Source organism: Haliotis asinina, chromosome 3 (genome assembly GCF_037392515.1).
Source record: "Haliotis asinina isolate JCU_RB_2024 chromosome 3, JCU_Hal_asi_v2, whole genome shotgun sequence".
NCBI classification, from domain to species: Eukaryota; Metazoa; Mollusca; class Gastropoda; order Lepetellida; family Haliotidae; genus Haliotis; species Haliotis asinina.
In genome coordinates, this window is record NC_090282.1 from 70,275,795 (window position 1) to 70,290,640 (window position 14,846).

Sequence of the window (14,846 nt, forward strand, 5' to 3'; positions counted from 1 at the left end):
ATTTCATGCGTAAATTCATGTTGATGACACTTTTGATGGATAGATATTCATTCAAATCCAAGATAGAATTTAGAAAGTTGGTACACCCTTGATATTCTGGTTAGAAACTATATAGGTTTTAAAAATAATTAAGATTTTTACAAATATGTACCTACTCGTTATTTGTAATCTCAAAACCTTAACTTAACTAACATATTATTTTGTTATTGCTTAGAAACCATTCCTTTTGCATGACATGTAAATTAACTGGTCGCTATGGCGAAATGCATGAATTATACAAGAGAAAGGCTGCGACCGGTCGAGTGTCCACATCGCGACCGTGACAGGGGAGATAACTCTTACTATTTACACACATAGAGTTACATAAACACAAACACGTGTGAACAGTCGAACGTTTGGAGTGGTGATTTCTTCCCATCGCAATGCCAGAAGGACCAGAGCTTCATCTCGCAAGTAGATTTGTCAACTTTGTTTGTAAAGGAAAAGTATTTGCGGGGAAAATCGTGAAATCCGATGTGCATAAAAGTAAAGACATCGTTTGGGATCACACCGATTACACAATCTCGGCTTCCTCGAGAGGAAAGGAGTTGAAACTCACATTGACAGCGTACGCTGACAGTCCAAGTAAGGACAAGAAGAAGCATGCAAACTCTCCACGATCCGTGGATATCATGTTTCAGTTTGGCATGTCGGGGAAATTCAATTTTTGCGGCGTGAATGAAATGGAGAAACACTCCCATTTGAATTTCTACACCAAGACGACCGAAGGTTCAAATCCTGAAGTGTTGAGTTTCGTCGACTACAGACGGTTTGGGAAGTGGACAGAGAACGGGGACTGGGCAGCTGATCGAGGACCATGTGTGATGTTCGAATATCCGGCGTTTAGGTACTCAGTTTCAATCAGAAGGAATTTCTTTGAAATACTTCCAAACCGTTGTACATAATCAACACAGTGAACACGATATGTAAGTTATGTCTTTGGGGTAGCCAGTATTGTCTCCATGGTTGAAGACTGAGATTTAAAATATAAAAAGGTATCTCATTTTAAAGAAGAATAAATGAAATATATGTTTATTTAAAAAAGATATCCAAATGGGGCAGTGATATATAGATGAACATCCATATTTTCCAGAGGAAGTCGTCTGTAGACTTCAGTAGGACTCCAGTTTAATTTTTTTCATTAGGTCTGGGAGACAGACTGCCGTTGGTTACTAGCACCATGGTTACTATCACCATGGTTACTACCACCATGGATATATGTATTTTCTGTGTTAGTATCAGTCTCTATGAACCATGATGATGATATACAGGGATTTACAGCATGCAAATTCCTGAGTGTTATACATATAAAATATGCAATACTTAGTGCAGTGTTGTGTCCCTTGACTCAGTGTACCAGAAAACGTTGATGGGGATTTCAAATCAGAGTTTTGCTAATCATGTCCCTTGGTTTGCCCGCTTCATACTTATGCTCACTTTCACAAACATGTTACCCCGCCATTGGTGCTCGCTTGAGTGTATCCATGTTTATTCAAATGGTGACATTTCAGACAAAACGTGTTGGACAATCTTCACCAGGCAGCTTTCAACAAACCAATCTGTGAAGTTTTGCTGAACCAAAGATACTTCAACGGGGTAGGAAACTATCTACGAGCAGAAATACTCTACAGGTAGGTAAAGGAGCAGAAATACTCAACGAGTAGGTCTGATGGCAGAAATACTGATCTAAATTTAGATAGAACTTAGAGTAGAAATGATGTACTTGTACAGGTAGGTACTCTGACAGAAACACTGTACAGGTAGATCCTAGAGGAAAATCAGTCACTGTACAGATATATCCTAGAGCAGAAGAACCAGTACGGGTAAAACCCAGAGAAGAAATACTGTACATGTACAGGTAGAAGCGAGAGCAGAATTACTGTGCATGTACAGGTAGGTCCAAGAGCAGAAATACCCAACATGTACAGGAAGGTCCCAGGGCAGAAACACTGTACATATATTTAGTAGAGCAGAAATACTGGTGAAACTCTTTTTATATGTGTTTACACTTATCTGAGGGGTACACAAAGTACACAGTCTAGACTACCAGTTGTCCAACCTCCATTTTTGTGGAAGTCACGTTGGCTGAGCAGGCTAGACGGCTGACTTTGTGTGCAGGCGATTAGCTGCCGGACTCTGAGGGTGCGGGTTCGAATCTCAGATGGGACTCAACCTAAAAAGGACTAGAAAGTGTACTTTACTAAGAAAATGAAATCCCAAATATGGCATATGTTGTTTTTATGTAAATGCTAAACCATTGCTTGATTTCCACCAATGTGACAGAGCTGGAGTGCCACCATTCAAGTGTGCTCGGTCAGTGCTGGAGAAACTGTCTTCTGGTCAGGAAGAGAAGAAAGTGGTGGTCAAGTCAGAGTGTCCAGACATCTTACAAATGTGCAACATCCTACCTCTGGAGGTCATTGACATAGGTAAAACATTTAATTTGTTTCAAAGTTAGCCAATCAGCACTGGTGCTGCCAATGTGACCAAGTAGCTGCCAGATATACTGAACAGAAAATTAAATGCAGCTTATGAAAAAAATGAAATTTGATAAAAGTAATCGTTCATGTTTATGTCTTCTACTGGATAAGAACTTGATAAGAAGTTGCATTTCTTTTGCTGTTCAGTATATGTATATTTCTGGTTGAATGATCTTGAAGCAGGATGCACTCCTTATCCTGAGTGACTGTCTGTTTACAGTTATGGTGCTGACTGTATCAGCTATTGGTCTGATCGCTTGTTAAGTCACATTTGCTGAGGAAGGTAGACTAACTCATCCACATCTCATCTTGAACTTGTTGTATACAGTCAGGCCGCGTTAATCCGAACGCTTCTGTTTTTCATCAAAAACGTTCGGATTGTGAAACGTACGGACTACTGAAACGAACTTTTATGAACACAACTAATGTAGGGTTACTTCCCTTTGACATGGCAATACAAAAACATACGAACGTATACAGGTTTCAAAAGACTTTATTGCAGTTTGTAGACATAATAACTTGAATATTCATATAATAACCAATCAGTGCATACAGTCATGTCTGGATAGATTATACATACACGTAACAAAACTCACTTGTGAAAGAAATCTACATGACGGTAACAGTTCTGAATGGTGGAACTTTTTACTCCGGACCAGGCAGTTTTCTCAGTGCTTCACGGAGATGAAGCGTCGGCACACTGGATGAAATGCTTGATGAGATATTTCTTGTAGTGGGCCTTGAAAGTTCTCATGATGTCAGCATCCATTGGCTGAATGTGCGATGTGGTGTTTGGGGGCACTTTCACTTTCACATTGTTCAGTTTGACATTGGCACACTTGTGACTGGCAGCATTGTCACGAAGTAAGATCACGTGTCAACCACATGATTGCATCTGTCTGTCAAATTATCATAGCCAATCACAAAACATATCCGATGTCCGAAATTGTGCTCTTGCCGATAGAATGTCCAAATTCTTGACCAAAATGTTTACACATAAGATCAAAATTGGCTTTAGGGTTTTCTTTTTTGTGTGTGCGGCAGTAATTTCACATCTTTTACGCCTAGGGGCGGGACTTGCCATTATGACTGACAAGCGTCAGGTGATCTCATTTTGACACGATCAGTGTTTTATACAGGAAGGAAGCATGACAGGTATTACTCCAACTAACCAAAAGTGAGACCGACTAATTGATCAAAATCACAAACTAACGACATCTTCACCTCGCAAGTGTCACTTAACAATTACCACTGAATGGGCTCATGGTGTGAAGAGATTATCCGAACCTTTTTGATGTACCGCCGGATTAATGAAGCAAAACTATGTGTAATTAGCTAATCTGTTACCGCTGATTAACGTTCGGATACGGAGAGTGAAGCATCGGATTACTGAATCAACAGGTAATGAGTTTACATAGTAAACAAGATTGGTTACAGCTAGCTATTGTTCGGATATCGCGGGAATCGGATTGTCGGGGTCCGGACTAACGCGGCCTGACTGTAATCAACTACCACCTTGATAAATGTCTTATGTTGCAATCAAGTGTCATTACTAACAAATAAGGATAAGTTGAACACCAATCTGACAACTGACCCATTGTGAACAAAAGGGATCCAGGTTATCAGTGATCAAGTGTAGTCTGAATATTATTGACTTGCTACACCAACAACAGGAGAGTCTTGAGAGGTGTGATCAGCACATGCACTAGCATACATCACCTCTCCCTTTCACAAACCAGATGGGTGAGCTACCTACTTCTTGTAAACGTGTTCTGTGCACCAGTCCAACTTTTTCTTTTTAGCCATCATTCCTTCAGATTAAGTCATTAGTCTCATGACATGTTAAACATCTGACTGAATCTTTAACCCACATAGAAAATACACTCTAAGTAGATTTTATTAAAATATGTAATTTTCAAAAATTCTGTTCAAATATAATATGCAGTTGATAATGTTCATGGCTCTTTTTCTTGAAACGTTCTTAGTCAAAAGAATTCTTAACTTTGTACATAGCCGGTGTGTTAAAAATGGGTGTAGGAAGTTTGTAGGGCTAGAAACTTTATAGAATAGCAAGTTAGATTTTTTGTGTCTTGAAACATGCACATTCTTGTTGACCAAAATAGTTTCCTCTGATATTAGTTTCCTTGGTAACATGGATGTGGTTATGAATGTTTCAGGGGCCACCTCCTATGGTCTTTCCATGGTAACATGGATGTGGTTATGAATGTTTCAGGGGCCACCTCCTATGGTCTTTATGGAACAAAATCCATGAACAGTTTTATGGATTGGCTCCAGTGTTACTACAACCCCAACATGAAGAACATGGCTGACCACAACAAGAGAACCATCTGGTTTGCAGGAGACCCTGGACCCATGGTGCCAAAAGGTAAGACCACATGAGAGATTTCAGTTTCTGTATCGAGTTGCCTCCCTTCCCTTGTTCATAATAAACAGGTGGGTTCATGGGACTCTTAAGATGGCCTTTAACTCACTAACAACCCATACCAACCCACCACATTGTTGTTGTTTTTTGTTATCACTATACAGTGAGACCTTGGGTACAGGATATCCGGAAGCCTGGCCATGCAGTCATTTTTCATTAAAATCTGATCTCCTACCGAGCTGCGTTTTTAAGTGACCATCTATGATGGATATGCTGTTTCTGTTTCCAGACAGTAAATTACTTCCACTGACCATGTTAAGTGAAGCACAAGTGTCCACTAATCCAGATTAATGACCAGTCAAATGGGTATTGGTGGTGATTGGTCAGCCTATCTGACACTCCATGTACCATTAAGTTTTAACTGTTAATTTGTTCATACAGTCAAAGCAATAAATGTGCATAGTGTTGGTTCCTTCACTGCTTTGAACCGGAAGCTGGCAGGGGTAATGGAGGCGAAGAACAGTCTGATGTACCACGAGTGGTGCCTAAAATGTTTAATAAAACATATTTCACGTGAGTAATTATTAAATATGGCATTGGAAATCGGAGAGCACAACCGAGTGAGGAATTTTAAGTGTACCTTTGATGGTGGCGATATTTTATTTTGACATGAAAAATATTTTTTGAACCGAAGTGAGGGAAGTGTGTTGCCAGCCTTTGATCGCTTCGCTCGCATGTATGACGACTGGTCATATTCTCTACACTGCGCAACCCCACTTGTGCTACAGTTTGCCTGTGGTCACAGCATGGACAGATGTTGTCCATCATGTTGCAAATCAGCATTATAAAGAGTAAGCAGTCTTTAATGCAGCCTTTGTAATAATCACCAGCCAGAGGACCAGCACTGGTTGTTGTATCAGGTCGGCAGTGTCAATATTTGCAGGCCCTTGAGTCCTCCAGTAAATTATATGTCTTTTTTTAACTGGAATCTTTCCCATAATTTTTTTTATCACTCATATCAGCTTTTGGGATTCATTCTTGATGCACTATGTTATGATAACTTACAGTTGCACTTCCTGGTATTTCAGCGATTTGCACGTAGTAGTGTCAACACCAATGTCTTTAACAAATAAAATCTCTCTGCAGCACAGACTTCACTAAATGAATTTTTATCCCCCTGGAATGTAATGCGGGGGATATAGTCAACGCCTCGTCTGTCCATACGTCAGTCCCCCGTCTGTCCGTCCGTAATCATTTTGTTTCTGGAGCATAACTCAGAAACCATTCAATATTTTTAGACCAATATTTTTAGAGGTGTGTTTCGAACAGATCTTGGCATATATGAGACAGATCTTGAAATTGTGACCTTGCTGATTACAGATATATGGCATTTATAATTTTCATGACCTGCATGGAAACAATTTAAACTTAGTGTAAAAAAGCAATGGGTAACACTCAGATTATTTGTCCTTTCAAACATGTGGGGGCCGGGGGGATATGTCAACTTCTGATGACTCTTGTTAGAACCAGTATGAAACTGTATAGACTGTAGTCTGTTTTGTTTTTATTGGTTTGACTTGAACAAAATGGGCTTGCAGATTTCATTCAGGGACTGTAGATTCTAAAACCTGCAAGCAGCAGTAGGCTGTCATGGCCATCAGGTAAATGGACCAAAAAAGTACTAGAATTTGTACTTTACTGAGAAAGTGAAATCCCAAATAATACATATGTTGCATTTGACCACTTTCTAGAATGGCATCATGTAATCATAGCCGTGCCAATTCACACTTATCAGAGGGGTACACAAAGTACACAGTCTAGACTACCAGTTGTCCAACCTCCATTTTTGTGGAAGTCGCGGTGGCTGAGCGGGTTAGGCAGCTGACTTTGTGTGCTGGCGATTAGGTGCCTGACTCTGAGGGTGCGGGTTCGAATCTCAGATGGGACTCAACCAGAAAAGGACTAGAAAGTGTACTTTACTAAGAAAATGAAATCCCAAATATGGCATATGTTGCATTTGACCACTTTCTAAAATGGCATCGTGTAATCATACAATATTGCAAACACTGCCTCAGTGAAAGACTTTTTCAAGAGGAAATAATTTTTGTCACTATGATTGTTGTGTTGTGATGCTTGCTTTTAATGTGTATACAGTCTATTCAGTGATCATTAACATTTTGAATTTCCCATTCTCTTCCCACAAAGGGTACTCCTGTCATATATTCCTACATGTTCTCTGTTCTAATTCTGCCATATTTCCTCTTTCTCATAAAATCCCCTGGCAGCCTAAAATCACAACATGAATCATCTCCCTGTCTTTTTATCACATCTGATCATGTCACATCCACTTAGATCCAATATGGTGGCCGCCATGAGGCTGTTGATCAACATGTGAAAGATAGATTTGGAATTTCATATTTAACTGAAAAGCAGAAACTAGCAGAACAGAGAGAGCATGAATCAGTTGACAAGATTACTTGTTGATGTGACACTTAAGACATTTAAAGGCTAGCTTTTCCATTGTCAACGAGGAGTTGGGAGCAGACACCATTGATCTGCCATTACATGACTGGGTTCTGTCTGGACAGATTGTTTGTGTATCATGTTGGGGAAGAGGTTCTAGTTTTCCCAAAGCATACAGATATTAAGGCTATGCAAATGATCACTTTTGAAACAACGTTGCTGATGGCACAAATAAATCTGATTGCAAGCAATCTCGAATGCAGAACTCGCACACCATGAAAGGGCCGTATAAGAACACATGTTACATAGGAAGATATGACATGAGTAACCTCTGGGGGAAAAGAAGGGGATTTTCCTTGAGCTGTATGAAAACAAAAAATCCAGATGTTCAGTTTTCAGTTACATATACACAAAACCATATTTGTCCATGTGTCAAGTTCTCACTAAATAGCAAGTGCCTTTTCAAAGACACTTGAGTGGCTAATTGCCCAAACCAGTCTTGTGCTTCCATATCAGCTGATGATAGGATTAGGGTGGCCTCTGATTTCATTGATTGTGAACTCAATTAACATATAATGTCCATTGTTGTCCAGTTTTTAAGTACATAAATATTTTTGTTGACTTATGTTTTTATCAGAATATACTATGGTATTGTTTGATGAATAAATGTCAAAACTCAATGTTAATGCATATATTTGTCACACCAAAGATCAACATTTGACTCCCTAAACAAGAGCAAAGCATGAACCCCATTTCTGGTGTCCCCCATGTTATTTTGTTTTAATTTGTTTATTTTTATTGCTGAATTATTGCTAAAAATGGTTAAAATCACTCAATACAAATAAAACGAATCCTCTGTAGTCATTTCCTACGTGAAAACATGCTCTGTGGATATGAAAATACTGCATGTTTCAGTTTTTCAATTTGTTTCAGAACAAAAAACAAAGAGGATAAAGAAAACTTCTAAGATCGTGAAAAGAAAGTCAAAACAGATGCTGGTAAGTAGCCTTAAACTGAGCTACACCCAGGTGTCTTGGGCAAGTAGACTGTCTCCTGGCCTATTTGTAGACAGAGAGAAACTTTGTGAGAAAATCAACAATTTGACACACGAGTAAGGATGGTTATCAAGAGAGACCATAATGGTCGATAACTGTTAAGTAAATATCAGTCAGTTATTATTGATTAGCAAGACATAACCTTGATCAAAAGTACCAAAAACATCTGAAAGAATTGTCTATTTCACATGTGTTATGAGTGGTGACAATAGTTTTGCATGGACTACAAACAAAGCATTAATGCAAACCATGAATTAAGTCCTAAATTTGTATGTCGTGTGATAAAATAAAAATTTGTTTCTGTCACAATATTATCGATAATTCAATTTTCATATCAATAATCATAATAATTATTCCTATCAAGTGTTTCCCATTCTCAGTCATCATACCAGGCCTACAAGCTAGTAAGCCACACCCAACATTAGTGGAAAGCATGTATGTGAATTGCCCACATTTTAAATATTTATAATTTAACTAGCTCAATAAATAGAGCATTCCAAGAGAGACAACAATCTACCACTATGTGTCTATCCTGACAGAAACTATTGAAGTGTTTAAACTATCCCAGACCTTGAATGTGCCTGTGTTGTTACAATCTCTTTATGTTTTTATTGGTCTCAGGAAGCAGGAGAAGAACTTCCAGAAATTCTTCACTCTCCAACAAAGAAAACAAAAACTGAGGGCAGAATGACAAGAAAAAAGCTTCAAGACACAGTAGAAAAGGAAAGAAAACCAAAATCAAAGAAAGCTAAAACAGAACAAAATAATAAGTCGAAAACAGCAGAAAATGTGAAACCAAAGAAAGTAAAGACTAAGAAAACAACCAAATCATCCTCATCACAAGAAACAAATGCCAAGTCTTCCAGCACGAAGACAGGTAGGCACAGGAATTCAGGTGAAGCAGACGAAGGTGTTGGGGATGGCTTGACCAGTGCAGGAAATGGGACAAAGGTCAAGGTCATGGGTGGAGCGAGGAGGAGCACAAGGACCACCTCAACAGAGTCCAGGACAAGTTCTAGTTCTGGGGATGTGGACAGTTCAGTCACAAAGTTGAAAAGTAGCAAGAGGAGCTCAAGGCAAATTCACAAGAGATTTCATAGTTGTAGTTCTGGGTTAAAGTAATATGTGAAGGACACTCTCTGAAGCTATTAGTGGTCGTCATTGGGGTACAAATGAACTGTTTATGTGACTTAAATATTTTATTCTTGGCCTTAGGTCAAACATTTTAAGCTGCATGTACAACAAAACTTCTTGTAATGGTTTATCCAAATGGAGGATATATAAGTCTCATTAAGTGTGGTTGAGTGGAGGTCTGCACTGTTGTATACATGTTCATTTACCATTTATCAACTATTCATCAACCGTTCCTCTCATGATTGCATGTTAGTGAATAAATCTAACAACACAATGTAGGCTTTTGTTTTCTCTAGTCAGCATCTGACCTTCAGGTCAGAAGGTGAGTGGTTGAAATCCACTTGCATCATACTAAATTGCATTAACCGAATTCCCTTGATGCGAGATAGAGGCACCGCCAAAGGGCTAACAAAACAGAATGGGTCATATCAGTGGGCTTATTCCTCCCCCGTTGAAGATACTGCAGTGTAATATTTTACGGCAATATTATTGTAGTGTAATACCGCTTGACGTCTGACGTCAAAATGGTTCAAAGTTGTGACGTCGCAATGCTAATGTCGCTGTTGCAATTTTACTAGACCTTGCTTGACTCGCGGAAAGCAGGGAGTCCTTTTGCACAGTCTCTGTCAATTTATGTTGGCGAGTAATAAACAGAATACTAAACTCGCTTCCGTGACATACCATTTTCATTAAACTCGTCAAAGATTTAGTATCAAACGGGCGCAAGCTCTCGTTTGATACCAAATCATTAACTCGTTTAATGAAAATGGGATTACGCGGGAGATCGTTTAGTATCCTCTCTATATATGCTGTATGCATGGGGTATCCATATGAAACTACCAGTGAAGATCCGGGTTGGTACTGATCTTAGCTGTCCATGCTTGTCGTAAGAGGGGACCAATGTGATAGGGCGACACATGCTGTTGATCACTGAATGGTCTGGTTAAAACTCAATTAGTTTTAGACTATTGTCATATAGCTGGAATATTGGTGATAGAAACTTCTTTTGACTGTTTTATTTTCAGTTTATTGTTTCAATTTTACCTTTCTGTGCAAATTGTTGATTTCCTTTATCCATACTGGTCGAGGTGTGTTGCTGAATACCCTCCAGGAAGACGAAAATGAAATGCTAAAGCACACATCATTATAAAAGGCGCAGTTATGTCATCAGCTTTGAGAATTGGTTGGACAAAGTACCGCACTGAAAGGTGTTCTTTAAGATAAAACAACCAGGAATATCGTAAATTTTGTTTCTAGTCGTTGTAATGGTCATAGGAATAGCTACAGTAAATGGTGACTCTCGCTTCCTCAGCGACACAAACCAGACAGCAGTCAGATTCCTTTGAACCAATGGCGTACGTTCCTCTCATTCACTGTCACCGACGCATAAACAGGGACCAGTGGAACAACAAACAAGTACATAATTGCTCTCGAAATTCATTTGGCTGTCAAACAGATAATTTCCACACCAAAACAAAAGCCGTTTTGTCCTGAGTTTCGTGCAGCCATGTCGGACAAGATCGGGTTGATAGTTTTGCCAAAATAGCCGAGGAAGCCGTAATGAGTAATTAGTGTAGAACCAGAACGTGTGGTGTTGTGTTTGGCCGGTGTATATATTTAAAGACAGCTTCTGATAAATAATTATGACGGATTTAGAACTCGCTATGTAATGACTGCTGAAGAACGGCGGCAGGAGACGTAGCAACGCGTGCATCTGCTGTCGTGTTGGCCACGTGTCGGTCATATCATATGGAAGATATTGATGGTTCAGTTAATGTAATTTTTCTCAGTTCATTAAAGTGTTATTACGTCTAGAAACCACGAAGCCAGACTAGTCGGGGATTGTCAGTTGCGCTGCAACGAAGCCATTATGAAGCGAATATGAAATGACTGATTTCAAGAATACAGGTTGGCGAATGCACATGTGAGTGAAAAAGTGAGTTTAGTTTTACGCTGTACTCAGTTGTATTGCGGCGGCCTGTATATGCCTGTATGTAATCAAGACTCAGCCAGACAATAAAGTGATGAACAACATGAGAATCGATCTGAAAACCGATGACATGAGTCAACCACGTCAGCGAGCCTGACCACCCGATCCCGTTAGTCGCCTCTTACAAGCATAGTCGCCTTTTGTAGGAAAGCATGGGTTGGTTAAGACCTACTCTAGTTGGTGAAAGAACACGTTAGTATTAGCTGGCTGTCGCCTTATGGTTAAAGCGTGCGCTCGTCAGGCCGAAGACGAAGCCCATTTCTTATGTAATAGTGAAATTGCTGAAGGCAACTGTAAACTCACTCATTCAGCAGCAAGTCAGCAGTCGATTTATTGTTATTCAGTATGTTCAGCGATGCAACAGCAGATTACCTTATTCGAAAAAGGTAATTTGCTGTTGCTTCGCTGAACATGTCAACAGCGTCACTTTATCATTACATCGACCAGCGACAACATTACTGTAAAAAAATCGCTTAGGCTCAAATAAAAACACTCATTTTATAGACAAAATATCCACCCACGAATAATGGATCCTACTGATCGCTAAATTCATCTAGGGATACGGTTCGCTTTGCGGAATACATGAGGGAATCGTAACAGAAGCAATTCTCAAGCCTGGCAATACAATGAGCGTTCCTCTTCTATGGCACAGAAAGAGTATGTTTCCGAAGATAGACAAGTTTCAGATGGAGATTTTACGCAACATGCACATATTATACGTTGCACATATCTCCCCGTCCGGATAACTGGATCATTTTTCAGTGGAAATCTATAGGAATGGTTTGAAAAATCGCCGTCCGGGCCCGGAGGGGCGGGGTCCGGAGGCGCGGGGTCCGGTTAAGCGAGTACAATTAATGAACGTAAGTTTCGTCTCACATAAAAATCGTCCGGAAGGCGGGGTTTCCGTATATGTAGGGTCCGAGTAAACGGGGTTCGACTGTACTCTGAACGCGATCGGACATTATTGCTACGGTTACGGAAAGGGGCGACGTGTGCCCATTGTTATTTGCCTAGACCAACGCTTAATCCCTGAATATATATAATTTTTATAGTAAGCAACACACCTACAGTATTTTAATTGGAAAGGAGCCCCAGTGAGTTTGGGGATTCCTGAACCTGGGGAAATCTAGACTTGCTTTTATTAGGGCTTTAATTAGCATTGCATGGAGGACTATAGGCATTATTCGCGACCATCTTGTGACATTACGGGAGACTCCTGAGACGATTAATTCTTGTTCGACCATGTCGTGTCCTTCCGGAATAAACCGAATGTAAATTATGGAAGACTGCGAGTGGTGACGAAAACAGCCGTCCTGTAAATTTAGACATCTCTAATTGATATTTGTGAGCAGCTGACTGAACTGAACTGTTTAATTTGATGGATCGAATTGACTGATTCACAAGTCCTCATCAAGGAGGAGGTCAAAGAAAGTCTGAGTACCGGCCTCCCCGTCACAATTTATCAGGTTAGAGATCGCCATAGGCAACACTTCACTAGTTTGTTTACCCTGCGTTCTGATGATGGAAGACTCTTTGTTGTGTACACAAGCCCGAGAAGGTGTTGACGATGAAACTCACATGACCTGGCCAAAATGGTGTTCGGCTGGCACCTTGGTAATAACTTTGACCGATGTTGGTGTTTTGGGATGATAACGGTGGTGTGACCGTGGTTTATGTCGTCCGTGTTCTTGATAAACCTGATGTATATCCACGAAGCTCAAAGTGGAAGATGCCATATATTACCCTGGGTAAGCAGTTGCTATGCTGCTTTGTGAACTCGCCCGTGGCCAGACCCTAACAACGGGTGGTCGAGATAAATCTCACAGCAATTTAAAACCCACAACCGTAGATCCCGCTAATTGGAGTTCTCTGTGCCTTAACGCGGTTTAGACGTCAAGTAGTTAAAGTGTTACCTCGTCCCATCAGATGCCGGAATTGGATTCTTCACATAGGTGAAATACCATGTTTGATGACCTGAGCCGTGGTATTGTTGGCACAAAGAGCACTTTGCCGCGAATTTAGGAACTGTAGTGGGTGCCAGTATTGCCATGGAAATCCCTTTGCATGTTTGTATACTCAAGCCGACATTTGGTCCCCTGTAACATGTGTTACCTTTTGGGATTACATTTTTTTTCTGCAGATTCTAGTAATTTTATGGGGTTGAGTCCCAGATTCGAACCCACGAGTCGGAGACCTAACCGCAGCGTACAGAGCCAGTCCTCAACCCACTCAGCCACTGCGGCGTCCGGTACTGGCTTTCTAAATGGTGTCCTCATTAGTTCTAAATGCAACTGTTTGGCAACCTGCTTGTGCAACATATGCTACAAGCATGTGTTTATTAATCCCAATGAAATATTGATGATATCAGCGAATCCTGACACGAGCACATGCAAAGGTACCTGAGGTTTTCACCCGAACACAGACAGCAATAAACGTGACAATTCAACGTTATTAAAGTCTCGAACATGTTATGGATTAAATGGCGGAACCACCGTACATTGTGTGACCTTAAATGGTCTTACCTTGAATGTGAACCAACATTAACATCTTAGCATCAAGTGACTCTTTTTAGAAAAGAAAACATGGTTGATTTGGTGATTTGGGAGATAAACGTCATGTGTTGGTCAATTTTCGGGACTTTTGGGTATTTGAAGCACACGAATTCATTTGGAACCCACGGCCATGGCCAGAGGTTTAAGTAATTCAAAACGTACACATGCGTGTTTTGTTTTTTGTGTCTGCACCCATTGACTTCGAGTTCGGGTACAGCAGTGAGGTGTCATCAGCTAGCAGTTTCTGGGAATCGAATAACATTCAGTCATCATCAGCCAATCAACCACCGCGACCTTTAGTTTACAATGTATTTCTAAAGTGTTAATGAAGTCACAAAAATGTCTTGAAGAACTGCTATGGTAAAAGTTCCTGTTCCATGTTCCATGTGTCGTGTTTCAGCATGCTTCAGAAGTATGCTACAAGCACGTGTTTATTAATCCCAATCAAGTATTGATGATATCGGCTAATCCTGACACAAACACGTGCAAAGGTACCTGAGCTATTCACCCGAACACAGACAGAAATAAACGTGACAATTCAAGGTTCCTAAAGCCTCGAACATGTTATGGATTAAATGGTGGAACCATCATATATCATACATACAGCATGATTAAGAAGTATTATGTCAGAAGACACGAAAGTAAGCCTACTATTAAGCGGCTTCACGTGGCAAACTAAAGTTCGAGTCTGAGTGTCTGAACCTTCAAACAACTCGCCAGCAACACACTTTCAACGTTGTTAAACTGTTG

The 14,846-nt window shown here is 40.2% G+C and overlaps 1 protein-coding gene across 1 annotated transcript; it reads left to right on the forward strand.

Annotated features, from left to right (window-relative positions):
- The first annotated feature begins 344 nt into the window (after positions 1-344).
- Positions 345-9,828, forward strand: LOC137277049 (endonuclease 8-like 1). Its single transcript, XM_067808709.1, has 6 exons — positions 345-886; positions 1,551-1,670; positions 2,323-2,468; positions 4,753-4,905; positions 8,299-8,363; positions 9,042-9,828. Exons 1-6 carry the CDS (start codon positions 423-425, stop codon positions 9,540-9,542), a joined length of 1,449 nt encoding a protein of 482 aa, XP_067664810.1. The 5' UTR covers positions 345-422; the 3' UTR covers positions 9,543-9,828.
- The last annotated feature ends 5,018 nt before the right edge of the window (positions 9,829-14,846 follow it).